Consider the following 19,699-nt stretch of genomic DNA (forward strand, 5'->3'; position numbering starts at 1 on the left):
ATTTCAATTTTATTAATGAACCAGAGAAAAACAGCACACAATGACCAAGCAAGTCCAAGAAAGATGGCGAGGGGTTCATCTGCCCGATTCTCCTATGCATATACCAACACGTGGTTGATGCGCCCGTGGGTCCTGGGCGTCAGGTGTCGCTGCACCAGTTCATGTACCAGGTCCTTGCACTCGTGCAGAAGCTTGGAGAGCACGTTCTTATCGAAGGTATATTCCACCTCATAGAAACTGACGATGGTCATGGCCGTCTGGTTCAGCTTCTTCCTGAACTTCTCCACAATGGCCACCTCCTCCTGGTTGAACTGGTTGTTTCGGTAGAGGATCCCAATCTTGATGGCCACCTTGATTAAGTCCTTCATGATCTTGTGGGCTTCCTTCTTGTTGTGGGTGTGCTCTTTGGTGACCTTGTAGAGCTCATCAAAGATCTCACTGCTAGTGTCGTCAATCAACATGTTGGCCACTGTTTTGCTGGCTATTTTGCTCAGAATCTTCTTCTGGGCTTGAAGGGCAAGGCTCTTTGAACTGAAGACATCGGGACCTATAGTAAGGAAGGAGAGAAAGAAAGTTATAGAACTTGCAAACCACTTACTATGTCTCAGCAATGAATGAAACCCTAACTTGACCTAATGTTCACAGAGAAAAAGCTTATGCCTTTATACCCTACAACTACCTAACTAGCCTTCGCCCCAGTATTCTCTCCCCACGCCTCACAATTCTACTTCTGACTCTTTTTTACTGTGCTTGCTTTCTTCCCTCTGTTGGAAGAAGTGGTTCCTTTTCTGGGATCTGCCTCTGCAGGATCATCACCCTGTATATCAATACAACCTATACAACAGCACTCTTGAAAAACACCCTTTTGGTTCTTGACTTTTGAACATCTTTGGGATAACCACCTCTTGTCCAGAACAAATTTTACCTTTTTATAGAGACCCACATCAGAAGTCATGACAATTGCTATTGTGATGGAAATAAATCAGTTTTGCCAATTTTACAGGAGCAAATTTTAACTGTTCAGTGGAAAGAAAGCAGCACAAATGCCAATTCCATTCCCTTAGCAGACATGGCTACTGATTTTGGTGGTTTGTTTGTTTGTTTTTTAATTTAAATTTTTTTTTTTTAAATTTTCTCAGAGTCAGTATCTAAGACATACTTCGGGCATGTTGCTGGGGGGATGCTATTCCTTGGAGAAGGACATAATGCTGGAAAGGGTGGAGGATCGACAAAGGGAAAGAAAGACCCTCAGCCAGGTGGAATGACACGGTGACTGCTGCAGTGGGCTCTTGTGTGTCAGGACAGAACAGGGTTCAGATCTTTTGTTCATAGGGCTGCTATGAGTCATACATGACTTGACAGCACCTAACAACAACAATAACAACAACAACAACAACAAGTTTTCACTTTTGACGGATTGGAGATTGGAATGTGTCCTATAATCACTGCTGCTAGGCAGCTGTTGTGTTGCAGTTGTCATATCCTTTCTGTACTTTAATCTAGAGAACAACTGTCAGAGCTGATGGGAGAAAAGCCAGAGCACATTGTGGAGTGCTCATACAGAATGGGGCCTCGCCAATGCTCTTGCAGGCACAGGGAACGTAAACAGCACTACACAGAAAACAGGGACACTACTGACTAAGTCAAAAAGTCTTCAGAGTTGGACTCGGTAGCTAAATTATTTCACTGATATTTTCCTGAATAAGAAAAACACATGTTAAAAAAAAAAACCCAAAACCGTGACTAAATGCATCTATAACTTATAAAAAGCATTCAGTAATGAAAAAAATTCTAAAGAATCAGAAAACAATGGGTCATAACTTAATCGGCATCTTAATCGATTAACATTAAATAGATTGCAAATCTGACAACCCCACATGCTACAGAGGAGAACTGCTCTTGGATGGCAAAGTTTTTCAGAAGTAGAGTGTCAAGGTTTTCTTAAAAAGTGTGCTCGGATTATGCTAAGTGAGCTAACTCAGTCAAAGTGTGCTCGGATTATGCTAAGTGAGCTAACTCAGTCAAAGTGTGCTCGGATTATGCTAAGTGAGCTAACTCAGTCTGATGAGGACAAATACTGTAGAATGTGTATGAAGATCCAAGCGGAAGAGGGGGGAGCAGAGGCATGAGGATGGGCGGGGGTGGGGTGGATGAAGGAAATGGGAAAGGTCCAGTGTGAAAAACAATGTAAACACACTTTGTAAGTAAAACAGTATAAAATAAAACCAATGTATACAAATTTTGTAAGTAAACCAGTATAAAATTTTATTTTAAATAAAAAAAGAAAAAGTGTGCTCAGGAAGCCTCTAACCACCAGCCTTCTGGTTAGAGGGTGAGCGCACTGTTTGCCCCACCCAATGACATCGTAGTGTTTTCATTTTTTTTAATAAAATTTTTAATTTTAATTGTGATTTCAATATGTTTACAGAAAAGTTAGAATATCATTCATTCATTGTTGCACCTCTCCTTCTTTTCTCCCTTTGTTCTTTCTTAAGAATAGATGCAAAAGAAAAAAAAAGAATAGATGCAAGAGTGGCAACTTAGCATCAAAGTAAAAAGTTCTAGTGGTGTAGCATTTGGGTTGCTAACCAAAGGTCCTCTCCAAAAAATACTGAAGAGCAATGATGTCTGAAGCCTAAGGTGTGCCTGATTCAGGCCATGGTCTTTTCAAACACTTGCTATGCATCTGAGAGCTGGATAATGAATGAGGATGACAGAAGAATTGATGCCTTTAAGTTGTGGGACTGGAGAAGACTGTCACATGGACTGCCAAAAAAATGAACAGGTATCCTTGGAAAAGGTGCAGCCAGAGTGCTCCTTCGAGGCAAGGAGGGGGAAGCTTCATCTCTCATACTTTGGACATGTTACTAGGAGAGGCTACTCCTTGGAAAAGGACATCTTATTTGGAAAGGTGGAGGGACAGCAAAGGAGAGGAAGACCCCCATCGAGATAGGTTGACATGGTGACTGCAAGCGATTGGCTCAAGTGTTTCAGAGATGGTTGAGGACGGCACAGAACTCGACAGGGTTCAGATGTGTTGTTCACACGGTCACTATGAGTCATACTCGAGTTGAAGGCACCTAACAACAACAACAACAATAAGATTAATGGTTTGAATCCACCAGTTGCTTCATGGAAGAAAAGATGGACAGTTTCTGGTAAAGACTAGGACACCTGAGAGAGAGTTTCTATGAGCTGAAAATGGCTGATGGCAGTGTGTCTTTCCAGGTTTATAACCAACGTCATGGTAACCCACTATGGTCAAGTCAGTTCTGACCCACAGTTACCCTCTATCAGTTTTCAAGGATGTAAATCTATAAGGGAGGAGACTCCCCATCTTCCTCCCTTTTTTTGTTAAATGCTCAATGGAATCACTGATTAACTGGAGTGGGCAGCCTAGACTTTAGTCTGTGTATGCTTATTATTCTAATGTTACCAAGGAGATCCAAGTTGTCTGTGGTGCAACGTCCCCCACAGCACCCAGCTGAGGTCAGGGCACAGGGATAGAATGGTATCTGTAGTATAAAATACTACAGAAATATTTCAATTAAATTAGAAAGCACTAAGATGTAATGTACATGTAATTTATATGAAGAAGAGTAAATTTTCCTTTAAGAACTGAGGGTGCTTTAGGATGTCTCAGAACTCGGATTAGTTACAGCCCAGTCTCTGTGGCCACTCTGAAGTGACAGATGTGCTAGGCGGTTAGCATGGACAGACAGATGGCCAGACATATCAGCTTCTGTCCCCTCAGTCTGGCCCCTCCGTAAAGTGTATTCTACCGCAGCCCACTCACTCCAGGGAGTGTGGATATACAAGCTTTGTAGACATAGATTCAAACACAAACACAATTTAAAACACAGGCGTGGTATGCCTTCCACAAGCATGCCGGTCCCCTCACAGGCAGGGCAGCAGAGGTGCCGCAGCCAAAGGGCTTCTCAAATCAGCCACTTTCTGCTCTGGAGTCTCTTCTGGCTGCTGGATACTAAGGGACATGGTCAAGATTGGTGTGACTGCAGTGGGGTCAATAGAGCTGATGAACTGGGCCCCCATGGCTCTAGAGACCCCTGAGTCTCCAAGGGACTTGACAGCCAAGTAACTCTGAACTGGCTGACATGCTCTATTCAACCTCAGTTCAAAGAGAAGAAACACCATTATCATATGTAACATACAAGGAATTAACAGTATCTCCTGATTCATCTTTGTCATGAAAAAGCTCTTGAATTTCTTGAATGACATGCTTCCAGAGTTTGAGACAGATATTACTGCCCCTCTGACCACCTACCATGGTTATCAGACCTCTGCCTGGATGACCTTTACTTTAAAAATATCAAAATTGTCTTCTCAAGTCAAATATTTATAACTATAAAGACACTCAAAGATTGTACTGCATGTATACGCTTTGAAGTGAATTCTAAGGCAGAAACTTGAAGACATCTGAGCAACAGCTCTGTCACTGACTTCAGCATATGCCTCCTCAGGTGATTATTTTGATAGGAATAATGTAACTGAGATGCATCATTTTGGAATGAAAAGAGAGTCATTTCTTTGTAGTCACAGTTCCTAAAAATGGTATGAGAATGAAGTGTTTTTAAAGACTCCATAGGAAGGCAGCACACACACATTTACACAGAAGTTAATGAGCTTGTTCTCACAGGTTTGAATTCCCTCAAAAATGTCTCAGAAGAAAAGGCCTAGTCATATGTTTCTGAAAAAACCACTACTGAAAACCCTACGAACAGTTCCCCCCCACATATCAGGTCGTGATGAGTAAGAATGGAATCTATGGCAACTGGCTACAACTTACCTTAGGGTTTAGGTTTTTAATTGTGGTAAAAAAATATATAACAAACCACATGCCAACTCAACAATTTCTACATGTCTAATTCAGTTACACTGACTGGATTTTTTGAAGCTGTGCAACCATATCTTTCTTTTTCTAAATTATTCTGTTGCCATTAATATAAAATTAATGCCCCCAAAGTGAAAACTCCCCCTTTCTCCCTCTCCCATGTCTAGTAACCACTAAAAATCTTTGGTTTCATTACATTTGCTTATTCCAAAGAAGTAGGGAGCTCTGGTGGCCTAGTGGTATGAAGTTGCACTGCAATCCCCAAAGCAAGCAGTTCAAGCTCACCAACTGCTCCTCAGAAGGATGGGTAATCCCTTCCCATGTGATTAAATTGCCTCTGAAAGGTCTCGGCATTATGCTGAGAGAAATGGGTCAAGGACAATCACTGTACAAGGCCACAACTAGAAAAAAGCTAAAGAATTGTTACATACAGAATCATACCTGTATGGTTACCAGGGAGACGAGTGGGGAGCTGAAACTTCATTGCTAACAAATACTTGTTAAAATGGGTGAAGGAAAAGAGTATGGATGGAGTGGATGATCAGACAGTGCGGGTGTTATAATCAGTCCTATGGAACAAAATGTGTACTCATGATTGATCAAACAATATCCTTTGTAAACTTTCATTCAAATCACAATAGAAAATGTTTAAAATCCCCTTATTGGCATGTTGTTGTTGTTGCTGTTGTGTGCCAGCTCATATGAGTCAGAACCAACTCATAGCTGATCCTCCATCAGGTTTTCAGAGTCAGTAAATCACATGGGAGATTTTCCATCCTTCTGCCAGGGAGCAGCTGGTGGATTTGAACTATGTGACTTTGGGATTGCATGTGGCTTCTTACTATCTAGTAGAAAACTTGGTTTTCAGATATACTCACACCAGTCAGACTCCAACTTGGCTGTGAGAGCGCTTTCTTCATAATAGGTGATTAAATACGTATGTGTGGAAGGCACTGGAGGAACTTAAGCAAGCTCAACCTCCTTTTTTTTTGTGTGTGTGAGACTTCAGTGTTTTGTCAATTTCCCAAGGAGGAGTAGGCAGAGTATGATATAGCATTTCCTCATTTCACCAGGGTTGGGGAGTTTTGCAGATAAGGGATTTCTAGTGCTCATGTCAGGAAAGTTCTGGGATGCTGGACCAAGCTGCTTTTTAGTCCCAGGGTTAACCTCCAGTTCTCTCTCTTTCTCTGTAGTCATTAAACATTTAAATATTAGTTTAGCTCTAAGTTCTATGGGAAAATCCCCCAAAAGGGATTAAATTGAGTCCTATTCTGAAGGAACAGATTGTTGTGCAGGGAGGCAAGAAATAGACAAATGAAACTAAACACAGAAACCTGTGAAACATCCCAAACTGGAATGAGTGAGAACAGCTGGAGGAGCTCCATGGGCTACAAAAGTGGGCTGACTGTGGGCAGAGGGGAGTTGACAGGATGTTGATGACTGGTTCCTAACATCGGGGTACAGGGCCGAAATTCCTCCCACCAAGCCACAAATGCCTGGATGTTCTCCATTTAAGATGCCAGTCATCTCTTGCATGTGTCACTTGACCTACAAAAAGGTTTTTGTGGTATCAGCGTCAGTGGTGAGGTTATAGGTGTAGCATCTTTGAAACGTAAAGACCAGAAGTCTACAGCATAAAAGCCCAAGTGCTACAACTCATCAGACATATGGGAAAGATTTAAGAATGACTAGTAAGTAGACTGGAAGCAGGAGTGGCATCCATTTCCTAAATAACATGGCTCTGGAAACTCCATGAATGCTGATAAATGTCAATAGTTGTAGAGGGGCTTCAGGTCTTTTGTTCATAGGGTCACTGTGAGTCATGCTCAACTCGAAGGCAATTAACAACAACAACAACAGTAAGTAGATTATTATGCTCTACTTGTGTTGTGTACCCCCGAGTTAGAACTGACTCAAATCTGACCCTCCAGCAGGTTCTTGGAGGCGACTGTCTGACCTTCTCCTGCTCTGCTGCAGATGGTCACAATCAAAACCTTCAGAAACAGTGGCAGGAAGTTCTTAAGTGACTCTGACATGCTGAAGGTAAGACCTGCTGATACAGAACATGCCCCACTGTGGATCCTGGAGGACACTCTTCTGTCAGAGGCTCAGGAAAGAAGGACCTAGAATCAGGCCAGTGAGTTTGGAGGTGGCCACAGAATGTGGCTTACTGTTGATGATTCCCTGTGCTACCAAAGAACTTTTGCTACAGGCCATGAGAAGCCCTGCAGTGAAGACACTTCCCAGTTTTATTGAGTCTGCAACTTTCTAAATATAATGCATCTTAGAATGCAAGTGGGGTAGAGGACGTAATACAACAAGTCTATCACCTATCTACAATTAAGATTTTTTAAAAATAGTACCCACTAACACTGTAGCTCTGGAGCACTGCTCCTCAGGAGCTGCGCTGCTCACCTAAAGACAGCGCCTCTCTGGAGGTTCAACTCTACCAGTGGCTCTGTGGGAGAAAGACAGGAAACCCCCTTCTCTGTGGTTCAATCGCCTCGGAAAATCTGCAATGAGTTGGTTGTGACTTGACGTCAATAAGTTCCTCCAGTTTCCCCTTACACTCAGTGGGATGTATCATGAGAGATGCTGAGATAAGATTGAGAGAAATAAAATCAAGACTCTGGTCAAGAGTCTACTTTCATGAGTCACAGAGAATCTAGGGGAAGTGTGAGGCAACAGTACTATTTCCAGTACGTATGACTTAGGGGGGTAAGTATGTGTCCTGAAGGAGACTTCTGCAAAGGGACCACTCTGGTGAAGCACTGGGGGGACACACTGCAGGATGAGATCAATTGTGTGAGCTGAACTTGGGGTACTTGACGACACAGGACTGACTAGTGTGGCATGAGGATTGGAGGAAAGACTCATCAATTACCTTTGTCATGCAGATGACAAAACTTGCTTGCTAAAAGTGAGGAGGATGTGAAATGCTTGTTTCGGAGATCAAAGACTACAACCTTCAATATGGGTTACATTTAAACATGAATAAGACAAAAATCCTCACCACTGGACCAGCAAGCAATATCATATTAAATGGAGAAAAGACTGAAGTTGTTAATGATTTATTTTACTTGAATCCACCATCAACATCCTTAGTACCAGCAGTCAGGAGAGTAGGAGCTGTATTGATTTAGGCAAGTTCTTAGACAGGGACCTTTCCAAATTACTGAGGAGCAATGATGTTAGTTTGAAGACTAAGATGTGCCTGTGCATTTCAGAGCTGGACAATAAATAAGGATGACAGAAGTAGGAGAAGTGATACATTTAAACTGTGTTGTTGGAGAAGAATACTGAATATCCCATGGACTGCCAAAAGAACAAATAGTTAGAGGTCCTGGGAAAAGTGCAGCCAGAGTGGAGGCAAAGATGGTGACACTTCAGCTCACGTACTTTGGGCATGTTGCTGCAAAAGGCTATTTTTTGGAAAGGGACATCATAGTTGGAAAGGTGGAAGGATGGCGAAAGGAGGGAAGGCCCTCCATGAGATGGATTTATACAGTGACTGCAGCGATGGGTTCAAGTGTGTCAGAGACGATGAGGATGGCACAGGGTAGGACAGGGTTCAGACGTATTGTTCATAGGGCTGCTACGAGTCACACTCGACTGGATGGTACATAACAACAACAACAACAACAACAACAACAACAGTGAGTACGTGTTTGATAAGGGAACACCGAGAGGTCTAGGATAAGGCATTGCAAAAATTCTTCTCATGGTCCTATACACAAGCCTCACTCATTGCCACTGAGTCTGTTTTGATTCATAGTGCCCCTTCCACTGTGTTTTCAAGGCTGTAACTTATAACAGAAGGTGACTGCCCATCTTTCTCCTGAGGAGCATCTGGTGGATTTGAACTGCTGGAAATGCGGCTTTTTTGGTGAGCAGCCCAATTTTCCACAGGATATGCTACCAGAGTTCTCACATGAGACTTAGGAAGACCCTTTTAGCCAATGACAAGTCCCTTTTCTCACTCCCACATTTGCATAAGACTTCTATGTACACATTTACAGATTCACTCTCTCTCTTTGTCGTTGAGCTGAAATCAACTCCAGGGGGTTTTCAGAAGCTGTAAACTGCATGGGAGGAGACTGCCCATCTTCCTCCTGAGCACCAGCTGGTGGATTTGAACCACTTGCCTTTGGGTTGGCAGTAAAACTCCTTACCCAATAGGCCAGAATTTTAAAAAGATCCTGCACTTATATGCAATGCAGCTTTATCTTAACTCATTTTGTACTGTAACCTGTCTGATTTCTTCATAAGGCAGTTGATATGGCCAGCAAGACTTTAGTAACATGTCTTATTTTACTGAACATAAACTGGAGAATGAAAAGAGGAAGGGGAAAAGTGGCACATCCTTTTATTCTTCAGATGCCACTCCCACCAACCTGAATCAGTCAGAGCTATCCTGAGCTCACGCAAAAGCTCAAAATCACTTTTTCTGACTTCCATTAGTGTGCTGGTCCACTAAAATGAAAGACATATAAAGTATCAAAAATATCTTTTATGAATAATATAAAAGATACCCTAAAAGATCCTAGAGAGTCTACTTGACACTTGGAATGCAGCTTCCTCTTTGAATCCTAAATATCTGTAGAAAAACTTCAAATCTAATGAATGACATCTGGATTTCTTCGTGATATGAAAAATCCCACTGCAATACATTAAATGCCATCTCTAACCCCAGCACTGTGCTCCATCTTTAACTCAAAAGGCCTCTATTCCACTGACATCCAGCTCTGTTTGGAAGCTGGCTGACTGGTGAACCTGTGGTTTGTCAAACAATAAGACCTACTGAACACTTTAATTTAGTTCAGTGGGAATTGTGGGCAGGTCGGTTTTTAGATCATATTGAGAGGACAAGGTTCTTAGCCAGGTTTGCCAGGTTTGCACAAAAGTTCCGAATCCCCAGCCATGAAAGGTGATGGATTGTTGATATTGCCTCTGAATCTCTGAGAAAGGTGCTGAAAATGTTGCTAGTTGGCTAGAACCCAGCTCAACTACCCAGCACAAAGAAATGAGATTAAGGAAGCTGCACTAACTATCCTCATGGAAAAAACAAGGGTGCTTCCTGAAATCAGAACTAATAGATGAGCCCGGGTGAAAGGAGTGCAAAGGCAGTGCTCTCAGAACAGGTACCCTTAGCACGTTGACAAAGCGAGGAAAAGTGCCAGAACTATGTTGGGAGAATGGCGTGCTAATGGGAGTAAACTAGTTTAGAGAGAGAAAGCAGAAGATAAATTAAGCGGGCACTTCACGGAAAAGTGCTGGGGCCAGTCCAAGCCCATGCTTTTATAAATGATGTGCGGCGGTAGTACACACGATGTTTCCACGTTTCTAGAAAACACTGAGCTCTCCCAGATGGTGAAATGCCAAGCTGGTGTGATAAACAGCAGAAAGATTTTACCAAGCTGTGAGTGGGCAGGCAAGAGGCTGCTGAGCGTCAGAACAGTGTGAACAAGGTAATACATTTTGGGAAAAGGTAAAGCAAATTGGCAGTTATTAAAAAAATGATGAACTGAGCTGTCCGTTGTAGCCCTGGATGTGTGGTGGAAGGAGAGGAATGGGGCACACCCTTCAGTAATTCCTTCTTACACGACTGTCATTTTTCTACTTCTATTATAGTTTAGAAATGGGAGAAAAATTTGAAGGTATGTCTGGACAGCTGTGCCAAAATCCTCAAAGTAGAAATGATTTGCTAGGCCAGCACACAGACAGCATCTCTTCACTTCTATAAACAGTTTAAGATGATGGCAGAGAGGGGATTAGTTTAAAGTGTTAAGTAGAAGTCCAGAGAGGAGATGGTACCAAAGGGAAACAATCTGTAGTGCTTAAGAGACACCATCAAACAAAGCAGGGACCCAGAGTACAGAGGTGGGGCAGGGGGATTCCCAAGGTCATGAAGAGGGCTAAGCACCTGGGCAGGTGGTGAGTCATGGATCAACAACTGTGTGGCACTATTTACCTGTAACTACTGAAAACAGCTTCAGGTAAGCATCCCCCAACGGGGGCAGCTTCACAAACTACTTTGAATTTTAAACTGTCCACCTGCTTGTGGACCTTGAAAGTGGAACCTGCCATCTCCCTATTGTGGTGCCGTCTTCACTACTGAGAAGCCTGCCTTCCCATCTATTTCCCATCTCACTCACTTCTGCTTTCTTGGTGAATATGAGGAAGGCGATGGCTGGGTGGCATATCTGTGACCAAAACACCCTGGAAAAGATGCCCCCTCTGAGTTCTCGGATGCTCCTAAGCAGCTGTGCAAACGAAACTATGAAGGGCCCTTGTTTGTGGCTGTGTGTCGCAGAGTCAGAACCGGCCCGTAACTGACCCTCCGGTGGATTTTCAGAGGCAAGTAATTATACCGGAGGAGGCTGCCCATCCTTCTCCCACAGAGCAGCTGGTGGCCTAGAACTGTGTGCCTTTGGGATTGAAGTGCAGCTTCTTGCCACTAGACGACCAGGGCTCCCTAGTGTTTGGAAATGTAAAGAACAAGTATGTGGCTTCCGAAAGAATAACAGGATTGTTGCATTTCCAGCGGAACTAAACCAACAACCACTTGTCCTCCCCTAGTATCACCGTGTGCTCAATGCCGAGTTCAGTCATCTCACTAGATGAATCTCGTAGAATTATGCTGGGAAGAGACTAGGGGAAAGGACTGACTGACTGAGTACTAAGGTAGCGTGGTGCACTGCAATGTAGGGTTTCTGAGGAGAGCAGACTTTAATGCAGAGTATGAAGTTGTAGGCTAAACAGTATTACATGGTGACTTGTCTTCCTCTGGGATATAACAATGTCAAGGGATGGGAAGATTTCGGTGTTCAGGGCAAGTAAAAACCTTGGTTGCCCTTTGCTCCCAGAGGAAATGATCAAAGCTTAGCAGCTCATGAAAAATGCCTTGGGTTGGCTCAATCCTCTTTATCCTTCAATGAGACAGCATTCCTGAAGCTTAACAAAGATATTTTTGGAAACTTTAAAAGGCATCACATTAAAACTTAGATGACTTGAGAGGGTTAGGGAACGGCATTTGTCTGCTTAAGGTTAACTCAGAACTTCCTTGAGGTCTTCTTGGGTCTGGTCCCTCCCATGCACTTCAAGGGAGTGGTTTGCCTCGAAGATACATTCTCTGGCTCATACCTTCTTGGAAGCCCTATTGTTGTTAAGCGCCATCAAGTCGAGTACAATTCATAGTGACACTATGAACAGATCTAATTCCTGTCCTACCCTGTATCATCCTCATCAACCCCGACACACTTGAGCTCATTGCTGTGTGACTGTCAATCCATCTCATTGAGGGTCTTCCTTTCTTTTGCTGACTCCCTACTTTTCCTAGCATGATGTTGCTCTCTAAGGAACAGCCTCTCTTAGAAACATACCCAAAGTACGTGAGATGAAACTTTGTCATCTTTGCTTCCAAAGAGCATTCTGGCTACACTTTCTCCAAGGCATGTTGTTATGTGTTGCTGAGTCGCCTGCAACTCATAGCGAACCTATAAACCCTGTCCTATCCTGAGCCAATTTCACTGTCTCTGACACACCTATCCCCATTGTCTCACGTACTGTGCCAATTTGTCCCATCCAGGGTCTTCTTTTCTTGTGCTGTCCCTCCATCCTTCCAAGATTGATGTCCTTCTCTAGGGATTGGTCTCTCCTGGTAACATGCTCATAGTATGTCAGCCCAAGGTTCAAAATACTTGCCTCCAAGGAGCAACTTGGTTTCACCCTCCCCAGGACCAACTTCTTTATTCTCTTGGCAGTTCATTGTATGTTCAATACTCTTCTCCAGCACCACAACTCAAAGGCATTGGTTCTTCTTCTGTTAGTGTCCAGCTCTCTGATACTAGCAAATAATTGCAGAGAATGTGGCCTGGATCAGATACACTTTAGTCTGTACAATGACATCATTACTATTTAGTCCCTGACAGCAAATTTTCCCAGTGCAATTTATCTTTTGATTTCATGACTGCTGGTGCCAAGAGTGTTGACAGTGGAACCAAGCAAGCTGAAACTGTTAACAATCTCAAAATTTCTTCTCAATCTATCATGATGTTGCCCACTGGTTCAGAGGTGAGAATCTTTGTTTTCTTGATGTTGAACTTCAATTCACATAGAGACTACAGCCCTTGACCTTCTGTAGCAAACACCTCAGGTCCTCCTCAGTTTCAGCAAGCAAGGTTGTGTCATCTGTTCCAAGACATATAGCCCCCCAAATATTTGCTGTAATAAATAGGCATTTGTGTGTTCTATGGGTGACTTGGAGGCATACAGGCTCCTTTAGGGAGTGTGTAAATACTACGTATGTAATACTACACAGTTATTGCTATTGTTAGGTGCTATTGAGTTGAGTATGACCCTATGAACAAGAGATCTGAACCCTGTTCTATTCTGTGCCATTCTTATACTTCCTGACACATTAGAGACCATTTCAACAGTCACCATATCAATCCACCTGGTTGAGGGTCCTCCTCTCCTTTTCTGACCCTCTATGTTTTCAAGCACCATGTCCCTCTCCAAGAAATAGCCTTTTCTAGCAACATGCCCAAAGTATGTGAAGCCTCATCATCTTTGCCTCCAAACAGCACTCTGGCAATACCCTGTCCAAGATGTATTTGTTTGTTCTTTCGGCAGTCCACGGGATGTTCAGCACTCTAATTCAACACCACAACTCAAAGGCATCAATTCTTCTTCTCATCCTATTCATTGTCCAGCTCTCAGAGAGCAAATGACTGGAAAGACCATGGCCTGAATGAAATGCACTTTAGTCCTCAACCTAACATCATTGTTATTGTTGTTGTTGTTATGTGCTGCCAAGTTGCCTGCAACTCATGGCAACCCTATGTACAACCTTAAAACCTGTTCTATCCTGTGCTAATCTCACTGTCTCCAAAATACCTACCCCCATTACCCCACTGAATCAATCCATCTCATCAAGGATCTCTTGTGCTCTCTCTCTACCCTCTCAAGCATGACGTCCCTCCCTGAAACTTGTCCAAAGCTTCAGAATCCTTGCCTCCAAGGAGCAGCCAGGATGAACCTGTCCGTTCTCTTAGCAGTCAGTCCCTGGTGTATTTAATACTCTTCTCCAGCACCACAGCTCAAAGGCATCAATTCTCCTTCTATCCTCCCTAGTCATTGTCCAGCTCTCTGATGCATAGCAAGTGAATGCAAAGAGCATGGCCTGTATCCCATACACCTTAGTCTCCAGACTGGCATTGTTCCTCTTCAGTACTTTGGAGAGGTCTTTGACAGCAGACTTTCCCAGTGCAATACATCTTTTAATTTCCCGGCTGCTGTTGCCAAGAGTGTTGATGGTGGAGCCAAGCAAACTAAAGCTGTAACAATCTCAATCTCTTAACCATCTATCATGACTCTTCCAATCATCCCAGTGGTGAGAATCTTTGCTTTTTTGATATTAAAATTCATAATTTGGAGAGGTCTCTAACAGACTTTCCCAGTGCAATATGTCTCATGATCTCTTGATTTCCTGACTGTTGGTACCAAGGGTGTTGATTGTGGATTTAAGTCAGATGAAGTTGTTGCAAGTTTCAATGTTTTATCTATCATCTATCTATCTATCTATCTATCTATCTATCTATCTATCTATCTATCTATCTATCTATCATGATGTTGCCTATTGGTTCAGGGGTAAGAATATTTGTTTCTACAAAGATACCATATAGTATACTACACAGTTCTATACTATACATGTAATATATAGACTGACCTTGGCCCTTCCTGGATGTGTGTCATCCTGAGAGAAGAGGATAAGGTCTAGGGGCCCTCCACATACTGTCCACAGCCTCACCATATCCCTCCTTTTCAGCTGTTTTGACTTACTTCAGCATTATTATTACGCGTGCTTGATTATACAGAACTGATGACTATATTTTCTAGTTCTAAGTGAACTGACACCTCACAAAAAGGGTCAATGGCTTCAGAAGACTGCTGCAAGAAACAAATCTGAGAAGGCAATACTCTAGGTCATGTAAGCATATGTGAACAGCACAAAAATGGCAGCTTCAGTAATGAGCCTAATTGTAGTAAAAGCTTTTTTCCAGTCACACTGCAGGATAAAAGTAATGTTCAGATCTGACAAAAAAAAAGTAATCAGATCTGACAAGAGCAAAGCCATAATAATTTCAAAAATGTTTGTAAGACTGTTTGAGATATGAATTTCAAAAGCTTTTACTTGCCTTGAGATATTACCCAAGGCAGTAAGTAGGAAGCCATGACAATTACTAAGACAGTTACATGCATACACCTACTCCTCATTTATTGACTATCTCATTATCTGACATTTTGTCTTTATGACAATAGTAAAAAATATATCTGAGTATTTTGCACATTAATGATGTATGTCTAGCAGTGACAAATGCTGAGATGCTAGGCAAGAGTAATGCTGGCTAAGGTTATGTTTAAACTTGGCAAGGCCATGATTCTCAGTGGTTTGGCTGTTATGTAATGATGTAGTCATCTTCCACTTTGTGATCTGATGTGGTCATCCTCCATTTTTTTGCATAATGCTGATTCTGGCATAACAACATAATCTCTGGAATCTAACTATGTAGGTAAAAAAGGAATAGAGGTAGCCGTTAAAAAAAAATCATTAGATTGTCCTCTGAAGCATATGGAACAGAATGGTGTCTGCTAGGAGAGAAAATTGAGCAAAGGGGGGCACTAAGTTTTCCTTTTCAAGGCTTTGAACTAATTCAATCTGGTTTAGCTCCTAGTTAAGAATTTATATTTCACCTAGCTTTACTGACACAGAGTCTATATTTTAACAAGATCCCTGGAGATCTACAAGAATAGCCATTGGCTGAACTAGGAATATTGGGCAAGGAGTCTATGTACGGGAAGATGAATTCAGCTATGAGTTTGCTGAGTCCAAGATGTCCTGTAGGGCATGTGGATGGAGATGCTCACTAAGACTGACCACTTGATACATCAAAGGCAACATGCCCTTCCATCCAAACCCTGTCCCCTTTCATTTGATGGACCTAAGGTCATCTCTGCTCACTGACATTGAGTTTTAAAGGCTGGAAATTGTGATCAGAGGAGATTGCTATCTTTCTTCCACAAAGGTCACTGGTGGATTTGAACTTGAGCTGCTGGAGATGTGCATTAGTAGTGCAGCTCCCTATGGACCACACTACCAGAGCTCCTGGAGAAACGTAGGATGTCGATTAGTTCTAAGCTGTTGAGGAATTGTTGACAGTTTGAGCCCACACAGTAGCTCAGTGGTAGAAAGACCTTGTGATCTGTTCTCATGAGAACTAGTCTAGAAAAACTCACAGGGATGCAGTCATCAGAGCCTAGACTGATGGCACCTAACAACATGTAGCTGGCTGAAGAACACTCTCTATACCTGAACAAACATGGAGCTGAAGAACAGTCTCTATGCCAAAGCTCTGAACAAGCTCATTCTGGTTAGACTCCACTGCTGAGAACTTGGACTTCCATCCCAGACACACTGAATTAGAATCTATACATTTTAACAAGAAACCAGTTCAGAACTCTCCTCGATATATTAAATATGCTTCAATTAAAAGTCTCCTCTAGCTGAACGGGACCTTTTAAAAATCAAATACTTACACATATGTAAAAAAAAACCCACCAATTTCTCTTAAAAGGGTGAAATGGAAGCCCATGGTCTGGGAAAAAATACTATTACACTGACATATCTGATAAGGACTCATATCTGAAATTGATAGAATATTCCGAGCACTTCCACAAGATAAGCAATGCAATCACAAAATGGGTACAAGAGCTGAACAGATACTTCACCAAAGAGGAAAATCAAATGTCCAACAAACACATGAAGATGTGTTTAAAATTCCTAGTTAATAGAGAGATGCACATCAAAACAGCAATGACATATCATCTTACTCCAGCAAATAACAGCAAATTTTAATAGGACAGCAAACAACAAATGCTGGTGAGGATATATATATATATATATATATTCTGGGGTTTACCTGAAAAGGAGGAAAAGTTGTGACTATAATGCATGACATTTGACACTTTTAGAAAGGATAATTTCTGTCATAAAAGGAATTAGTTGTTAAAAAAATCTTCATCTAGCAATGGCACTTATATTTCATCCTTAAAAAAGTGCAAAAGGCTTGTTACATGAGAGAAGAATTCCACATATTCATCAAAGCTTGTTAATGTACCTTTCATTTTCAGAGGGGATTCTATATTCCTCAACAGAACCACAAATTAATTTTGTTTTTTCTGATTTTAAAGCCCACTCTGAAATCTGAAGGAGTGTTTGATAACTGTACTTACCACAGCTAACTGAAGTACAGGCTTGAAATCGCTGGAGGGTGGAGTTGTTGAATCATTTCCAACTCAACAGGTTAATTCTGGATACGTGAGAGATTATTTTTGTCTCACTGCATTAGAGCAATCATCACTAAAACACATTTACTCAAATGATTTCTTTTTAACACAATTTATTCATTTGCTCTTTTCCAATCTACCACTCCCTCTCTTCTTTTCCCTTCTGTCTCTTCCTCTCTGGGAAATAATTAGGATCTCCCTGAATGGTAGGTCACATCCAGGCATAGCAATGACAGAGTACTATGCAGCACTCACTCTGGTTATTCCTTTATGTATTGTATCTCATCACAACTTTGCAACAACTTTATGAAACAGGTACCAGTATCATCATTATCACCAGCATTCTACATCTAAGGGGAGTAATACAAAGAGAATTTAAGTAACTTGGCTCCACAGTCAACACTCTTGGCACCAGCAGCCTTGAAATTAAAAGGCGCATTGCCATGGGAAAGTCTGCTGTTAGGGACCTCTCCAAAGTACTGAAGAGCAATGGTGTCTCTCTGGAGACTAAGGTGCATCTGATACAGGCCATGGTCTTCGCAATCACTTGTTATGCATCAGAGAGTTGGACAATGACCAAGGAGGATAGATGGAGAATTGATACCTTTGAGCTGTGGTGCTGGAGAAGAGTATTGAGAATACCATGGACTGCTAGGGAAACAAACAGATTTGTCCTGGAAAGGGTTAAACTGGGTGGCTCCTTGGAGGCAAGGATTCTGAGGCTCCATCTAATATACTTTGGACATGTTGTGAGGAGAGACCAGTCCTTGGAGAAGGACATCATGCTTGGAACGGTGGAGGGATGGTGCAGGAGGGGAAGGCCCTCTATGAGGTGGATTGATTCAGTGACTGGGATAATTGGGATGGGAGTGTCGGAGACAGTGCGATTGGCACAGGACAGAGCAGAGTTTAGGGCTGCTGTACATAGGGTCGCTATGAGTCACAAGCGACTCGACGGCACATAACAACAACACAACAACATCTAAAGCAAGCAAAGCAAAACAAAACAAAGCAAATACATTTCTGTTCAGTAGATTCCCACTCATAGTGATGCGACAGGACAGAGAATACACATCCACAGGGTTTTCCAATGTCAGGTGCTTCCCATGCATATGAAACTTGGAAAATGAATGAAGACGACAGAAGAAGAATTGATGTCTTTGAACTGTAGTGTTGGGAAAAAAGTACTGACTATTTCAAGGACTGCCAAAACAACCAACAGGTCTGTCTTCCTCATGGGAGGATGTGTAACCAGCGTGTTCTTTAGAGGCAAGGATGTTGAAACTTGGTCTCACATCCTTTGGCCAGACTGTCAGGAGGGACCAGTGCTTGAAAAGAGATTTCATGTGGGGAGAGGCAGAGGGTCAGAGAAAGAAAAGAAGACTCTCAAACAGATGGCTTGTCAAGAGATCCTGAAGACAGCTCAGGCTCACGCAAGGTTCAGATCTTTTGTTGACTTGATGGCAACTAACAAGAACAAGAACAACAATCTTTATTGAAGCTTCTGCTTCATCTTTCTCCCTGAGAGCAGATGGTGGGTTTTAGCTACTGGAGCAGCCAATCACTTAACCACTAGGAGGTGGCAGAGGTGGGAGCAGTCTGTCCCAGAATGCTGTGCTTTATCCTGTTACACTAAAAGCACATGAGAGAGGCAACAAGTATCAATTAATTTAAATGGTTTGTAAAATTACTTCCCCCTTTCAAATGGAAATAAAGCAGAACTTTTCCTAACCCTACTTAGAAAAAGTAATAGTTTTAAAATCATGATGTATTCACAACATACTGAATAAACGAATACAACAAATATTTGTATGGCCATCATCCAGGTTAAGCAAGTCTTAGTATTTTGCCTTCAAAGATAGGAAGAGATGAAGTCTCCTTTGTTCTCAACTCCCTTTCTCCTTTCTCTTCTCTAGAGCTGATGGCACTTCTAAAATTGAGGGGTCACTGTCCCATCTATTTTTAATCTTTTACCTTATGAATATGTACCCATCAATAGTATGCTACTTAGATCAAGAGATTTTAGACTTCACATGAAAAGTGCCATATACTATATAACTCCTTCTGCAACTCTTCATTCACTATTATGCTTCCAACTGTTACCTCTTGGCTGTCCATGGGATGTTCAGCACTCTTCAAAACCACAGCTCAAAGGTGTCAATCCTTTTTCTGCCATCCTTACTCACTGTCCAGCTCTCAGATGCACAGTAAGTAACTGGAAAGACCATAGCCTGAATGAGACACAATTTAATCCTCACACTGACAATATTACTCCTCAATAATTTGGAGAGGTCCCTAACTGCAGATTTTCTCAGTGCAATGTGTCTCTCAATTTCCTGACTGCCGGTACCAAGGGTGTTAATTGTGGATCCAAGCTAGATGAAGCTGTTGACAGTTTCTCCTCTCCATCCATTAAGAGAATGAACAGGTCTTGGAGAGGGTGCACCTGGAGTACTCTTTGGAGGCAGAAATGATGAGACTTTGCCTCACACAGTTTGG

At 42.2% G+C, this 19,699-nt stretch overlaps 1 protein-coding gene across 1 annotated transcript in view; it reads right to left on the reverse strand.

The window, feature by feature from the left end:
• Positions 1-92: 92 nt before the first annotated feature.
• TNFAIP8L3 (tumor necrosis factor, alpha-induced protein 8-like 3) overlaps positions 93-19,699 on the reverse strand; it is a 62,875-nt gene continuing 43,268 nt past the window's right edge. The window contains exon 2 of the mRNA XM_006895333.1: positions 93-547. Coding sequence (XP_006895395.1) covers positions 93-547 — 455 coding nt within the window. The remainder of the gene's footprint in view (positions 548-19,699) is intronic.

Source organism: Elephantulus edwardii, unplaced genomic scaffold (genome assembly GCF_000299155.1).
Source record: "Elephantulus edwardii isolate Elephantulus edwardi_28Jun2011 unplaced genomic scaffold, EleEdw1.0 scaffold00164, whole genome shotgun sequence".
In the NCBI taxonomy this organism is placed as follows: Eukaryota; Metazoa; Chordata; class Mammalia; order Macroscelidea; family Macroscelididae; genus Elephantulus; species Elephantulus edwardii.